This window comes from Galendromus occidentalis, unplaced genomic scaffold (assembly GCF_000255335.2).
Source record: "Galendromus occidentalis unplaced genomic scaffold, Mocc_1.1 scf7180000076583, whole genome shotgun sequence".
NCBI lineage: Eukaryota > Metazoa > Arthropoda > Arachnida > Mesostigmata > Phytoseiidae > Galendromus > Galendromus occidentalis.
The window spans coordinates 144,254-150,497 of NW_003804572.1; the positions used below are offsets into that span (position 1 = coordinate 144,254).

A 6,244-nucleotide genomic window follows, 5' to 3' on the forward strand; every position below is an offset into this window, starting at 1 on the left:
GACGAGAGCAGAGAAGAGGGGTTTGAAAGCCACCTTCCTAGACTGCACAAAAGCATACGATAAGGTAGACAGAGCAAAACTCTGGGAAATTCTAAGCGAATGCGGAATGTCTCACAACCTTATTTGCTTGCTTAAGCTCATCATCAGCAACAATAGTGCTGTCCTAATCACAGGATCGAAAAGATTAAGACGGGTTGAGCTAGTGCAGGGTCTGAGACAAGGGTGTGCCCTGTCACCCACCCTGTTCATGCTGTACATCTCAAGATTGGAGAGAAGGCTTGTAGAATCGGGCCGGGGAGTGAAGATTAGGACCTCGAAAAACATCTTCGAGAATAAAGAAAGTAGAGTGAGAGTAATCCCAGGGGTGCTATACGCAGATGATCTCCTTCTGCTAGCACACTCCTGGTCTGAAATGAAACAGTTGCTGCAGATCACCACAGAAGTGGGAAACGAGTTAAGACTGGTCTTTAACCCGAAAAAATCTGCTGTATTAGACTTTAACGAACCCGGCAGTGGGGTGAACCCGGAGCTCAGCATCCAGGGGCTTGTGATCCCCACAGCCAAATCATACAAGTATCTTGGCATCACGCTTTGCAACAACCGGAACTACCTAAGTGAGCAAGAGAAAGTGTGGAAAGAGAAATCCACGAAAGCGCTCAGACAAATGTACGCCAAGTCGCTATGGAAGTTCAACAGGTTTGAGGTGACTAAGATACGATGGAAAGCGACATGTGTGCCTGCGCTAACCTACTGCAACTCGGTCCTGACAGCATCTGCGGATACGCGCAAGAGGTTGGAAACATCGCAGAGGGAAGCAGGCAAATGGGCTCTAGGGCAACCCACCTTCAATATAGCCTATGAGTTTATTGAGGGAGAACTGGGATGGGCTTCCTATGAGAGCAGAGAAGCCAAAAGTAAAATTCTTTTCTTTGCTAGACTCGAGCGAATGCCGAGCTACCGGTGGCCAAAAGCCATCCTGGAGGCAATGAAGACATGCAACATCTTCAGTGAGGCGTACAAAAGAATGAAACACCTCAGCAGACTGTATGAGTGCGAGTTCGATGAACCGCAACATGTGGAATCTGAAGAACGTCACTGGAGAGCCTTCCGCAACGATGTGTGCGACCGCATCAGAACATTCACTGACAGGGAATGGAGGGAGAACATGGAAACCAAACCGAGCCTGAAAAGATACAGGCAACACAAAATGAACAGGGGCACAATCGATCATGTATATGACAACACAAGAGGGAGTACCCTCCTGGCAGGGGCCCGTGCCGGTTTCCTCAACACAAACCCCTTCAGAGCCAGGTTCGAAGAAATAGATGGAAAGTGTGAGCTGTGCGACTGCCACAACGAAACCCTGGGACATGTCATCATGGAGTGCGACGAAGAGAATAGCTCTGAGCCAGAGATCCGCAAAAGACTAGGCCTACACGAAGACTCAACACGAGAAACTGTAGAGCGAACAAAAAGAAGTCTAGAAAGATGGGAGCGGGAGACGAAGAGATATGTCCCCTGCAAACGTCGGATCAACCAACCTATAACCAGCTGAGAAGACTCGCCCCCGCGCATGGGGTCTCCTGGATACAATGTAAACCTTGTAACACCAGGGATGGTTGATAAATCAATCAATCAATCAATCGGTCTGTCGACAAGCATCCATGTTCCGTCCTTTTTGTGGGCCGCCATCTCAATCTCCATGGCCGCGCGCCACCCTTCTGCTTCCTCACAAGACATGGCCTCCTGAACCGTTGAGGGTTGAGGGAGCATCATCGTTCGAGGTGCTACTTTGACACGCTACACAAACGTAGTCTCTCTTCAAAATTGGTTCCTCTCATTGTCTCCTGGGATATATCTTTTCCACCTGGGCATCTCCATGTCCCGACTGATTGTTCCCTTCTGGAATCTCTTGAGCAGCAGCTGGCTTATCTGACGATCCTGAGACTGCGTCTTGCTTCGGCATTGAGCCCGCTATCTCACAGACATTTGACAATCCTTCATTGCCTTTATCATCTAGTCTAGTGTACCTCCACTCGCTCCCACGGACGAAGCCCTTGTGTACTCATCGAAGATGACGTCACGCTCCTTTTTCACCTGGGTTCTGTTGTTGAGCCGAATCAATCTGTACGCCTTCGATAGCGCGCAATATCCAACGAAGATAAATCTTTCTGATTTCGAGTCCCATTTCTTCCTCAATTCCTTCGGAATGTGCGCGTACGCTAAACAGCCGAATACTCTGAGGAAGCTTAGGTCAGGTTTCTTCCCGGTCCATACTCCTTCCGGACACAAATCCTTTAGGGCGGCACTGGGACTAACGTTCTTCAATTTGCAAGCAGTATTCACTGCTTCCGCCCAGAAACTCTGGTCAAGAGCAGCGTCTGCTAACATCGCTCTAGCCTTCTCGACTAGCGTCCTCTGAGCTCTCTCGGCAACCCCATTCCGCTCCGGATAGTAAGCGACTGTGGTTTCGTGGCGTACGCCGCGTTCTCTTAGAAAAGCCAGTATTCGATTATTCACATACTCAGTCCCATTGTCCGTCCTGAGCGTTTCCAGTCGTGACTCTGCTTCCTTCTCCGCATATCGTACGGAGTCGACTAGTTTTTCGTACGTTCCCGTTTTCGTTTTCATCAAGTATATCACGGTGAGACGTGGGAAATCATCGACGAACGTAATGAAGTATCGTTGACCACCGATGCTCTGTACGCTCATTGGACCACACAGATCGCTGTGTACCAGTTCTAGCCTTGAGCTAGTCTTTGTCAGTGAAACTGTAAATCTCTTCCTAGTCTGCTTCCCCTCAGCGCAAGATCCGCAAATCGGCAAACTACCAGGGATCCGTACATCGACACCCTTGGCCATTCCATTGGTCAATTTTCTCATGCCCTCCGAGCTGAGGCGACCGAGTCGTCTATGCCAAAATTCGTATTCTCTTCCGTGTGCCGAATATGCCCTTTGAGCCCCGACGCTTTCCTCGGTGATTCAGTGTCGCTACTTCCGCGTGGCAAGTTCTCTTGAGGCGACATCGAGCTAGTCCCCGGTGTCTCGGAGACCGACAATGATGAGCTATTCCCCGGTGTCTCGAAAACGGATGAGCAAGCCCCCGGCGTCTCGTGAACCCAAGCCTGCGATTCCGTGGTTTCCGAAACGTTCGGACCTGTAGAGGCCCCAGGTCGCTTGACAGCGCCCGAGTCCTTCTGGACAGCTCTCTTTCGCTCGCGGACTACGGAAATAACGAGATCCTCGGGGTACTCCTCGAGCCGATACAATCCACTCTTGGATAGGAGAGCCACTGCGCAGAGCTCATCGTTCTCGTTTCTTACTTCGCATCTTCGGTTGAGCTCCACTCTGAATCCTTTCCTCGTGAGTTGTTGTACTGAGATGAGATTCACCGTCAGGCGGGGTACAAACATAATGTCGCTCAACCTCGTGATCCGAGGAGTTTCAGTGACATGGCAAACGATCTCGACAGTTCCAGAACCTTCCGAGTCCAATATCTCATCATTCGCAGTGAGGACCTGCCGCTGTCCTCCATTCTCGCTCGAGGATACGAAAAGATGTCATTTTCCACTCGTATGACTGGTTGCTCCTGAGTCGATGAGCCATTCGTCTGGTCTCTCGGAACACTTGAGCACACGTTCTAACTGTTTTGGGTCTTCAGGGATCTCGGCTGCGATCCTCCCTTGCTCTCTAGCGTTATTTCTTCCGACCTGCATTCCCTGCATTCATCTCTCTCTACAGAACTTCTTCATGCGGCCCGGTTTTCCACATCGGTAGCAGTCGCCGAAGAACCCTCGCGTGTCGGACGAACCTCGATTGAATGTTACTGTTCTGTTGCGTGAATTCTCTCCTCCATAGGCGGCTCGATGAATGGGTCTTCTGTCAAACGTTCCGCTACCGGCTAGGGCAGTCTCTTTTTTCTGATTCGCCTGCCTGGCTGATTCGCTCAACAGTCTTTCCTTTACAAACTCGGTGGTCAAGTTCTCACAGGTAGAGAGACTTTGTATCAGAGAGGTGAAGTCCTCGGGAAGCTTCATGAGAATTAATCCTGCTAGAAGTCTATCCTTGATTTCGCTGATGATCGCTCGGAGGCTCTGTGTAGCATTGACCTTCTTGGTAATGCAGATTTCCATGTCCGGGCAGTCGTTATAGCGAATGCTGGTAAGTTCTTCAAGGAGTGCAACTTCACGGAATAGACCTCTCGGTTGATAAAGTTTTTCGAGGCGATGCCATATCTGCTTACCGGATACGGAGTCTCTCATGTTCGGGAACAATGTGGATTTAACTCCGGATACTACGGCACCACGTGCCCTCTTGTCTTTCCGTTCATCCTGTTTCGAACCATCAACGTATTCCCAGAGATCGCAATTTAACAGATGGACCTCTATCGCGAAGCTCCAAATCCATATAATTCGACGCACCCTCGAGTTTTCCGAACGATGACGGAACGTTCACGTTGAGTGAAGTAGACGATTCCGTTTTCTCCATGACTTCTGATGGACGGGGAGCAGACTGCTTTGGCGGCGATGGCATCGATTCTGACTGATGCGAGCTTCCCTCCGACCAAGATACAAGGACTGGCGGAGATTCAGCGACTCGCGAATGCTCAGCGGATGGCGACGATTCCGAAGCTCCTCTTACTCTCCTTGATCGAGTTCGTGGCGGCATCGATGCACTTCTGATTGATTCTAGTGTTCAGCTTCTGCTCCTCACGCACACCTTCAGATGAGTCTTTATGTCTCACTAGTTCACTTCCGGGTGGGTCCTGGGTCCATAACCTAATGGTTTATCATAGTATATAGGGGGGATATGTACACATCAACCTTTCGATTCAGGCGCGAGTTGGCTCAGCGGATCCAGAGGTTTCACGCTCCCATTTTTCGAGGAGGCGCTTCGTTGACTCCGCGGCATTGCGATTAAGCTCTGTGGTCAAACCCGGTTTGATTGCGAGTTCGTCTATCGTGAAATAACATTCATTGCAATTGAAGATTACGTGCTCGAGTGTTTCCGGATACGCGCCGCACTTATTGCATGTCGTTTCTGGGTCGGTGGAGAAGAGCGATCTGTGAACCCTGGTAGGTAGGGAGCCCGCTCTGGAAAGCGCCAGGAGGGCAGATCCTCTGCTGTTGTCGTAGATATGAACCGGTGATGTTCTCGAGTCTTTATAATGGCGATATACTCTGAGCATTGTTCTACCGGATATCCCAGCCACCCAGGCGTGGTCTTGCGTGGTCCTTATCCTTTCGTTGATCTTGCGATAATAGGGTCCAAGGAGGGCTCGGTTTCGCTCATCATGTTCGATCTGAAGTGTGTCACATCCGAACTTGAGCTTGAGTTCCTCCATTCTCGCGTAGGACCTTGTAAGCTGCCCTTTCAGGAGAATCATTTCCAACATCGCTTTGGGCCAGCGTGCTGCTGGCATGGATGCGATACGGGCGAAGTATTTGAGCTTGCTCTTGGCTTCTCTAGTTCAAACGAGGACCAGTTGAGTTCGGCTTCGAGAACTTCGTTGGCAACCTTCCACCCTGGTATGCCAAGCGCCCAACGTGCGGCATTACGTTGCGAAATCTCCATCGCGTCGCGCGTTGCCGCGGTCATCGATGTGACAGCGTTGGTGTAAGTGAGTTTGGGGACCACGACCGCTTTCCAGTAGGTCTTCGAAAGCTCAAATCTGTTAGAGCTCCACAGCAGTTGCGCTTGCAATCTGTGCAGTGTGTTTTTGGACGTCCTGGTCCACTCCTCCTCTTGTCTCTTGAGGTAGTTTGCACTATCACACAACAGAATGCCCAAGTATTTATATTCGTGCTCGTGTGGTATCACCTCCTGCTGTATTTCCAGCCCGGAGCAGTCACCCACAAGGTGACCTGAGAACACCACCATCGCACTCTTCTTCGGATTGAGCTGGAGTCTCATTTCGTTTCCGAAATCAGTCGTTATCCGAAGCAGCTTCTGCATGTCCGTACGATTCTTCGCTATTAGTACCATGTCATCGGCGAAGAGGAGTCCGGGCATACATGTACATTTTCTCTCTGCAGCGTTTCAGAAGTCGCCCCGCTTCCTGATCTGGAAGCCTAGACCACTGTTGAGGAGGCGCCTCTCTAGTTCAGAGATGTACAGGGAGAACAGTATGCTACTCAGCGGACAGCCCTGTTTAACTCCTTCGGAAGTGTATAGCCAGTTGGACTCGGCTTCATCATGGACAATCTTTACTTTGTTGTCCGTGTAGATGAGCTGAAGTAAGGAT

General features: G+C 50.4%; 1 protein-coding gene across 1 annotated transcript; it reads left to right on the forward strand.

Moving 5' to 3' along the window:
* The first annotated feature begins 106 nt into the window (after positions 1–106).
* LOC114828631 (uncharacterized) lies at positions 107–1,555 on the forward strand. Its single transcript, XM_029113361.1, has one exon. The coding sequence runs from the start codon at positions 107–109 to the stop codon at positions 1,553–1,555; it is 1,449 nt and encodes a 482-aa protein (XP_028969194.1).
* The last annotated feature ends 4,689 nt before the right edge of the window (positions 1,556–6,244 follow it).

Coding starts and splice junctions, on each gene's coding strand:
- LOC114828631 (XM_029113361.1), top strand. CDS start 107: ATGTCTCACAACCTTATTTGCTTGCTTAAGCTCATCATCAGCAACAAT.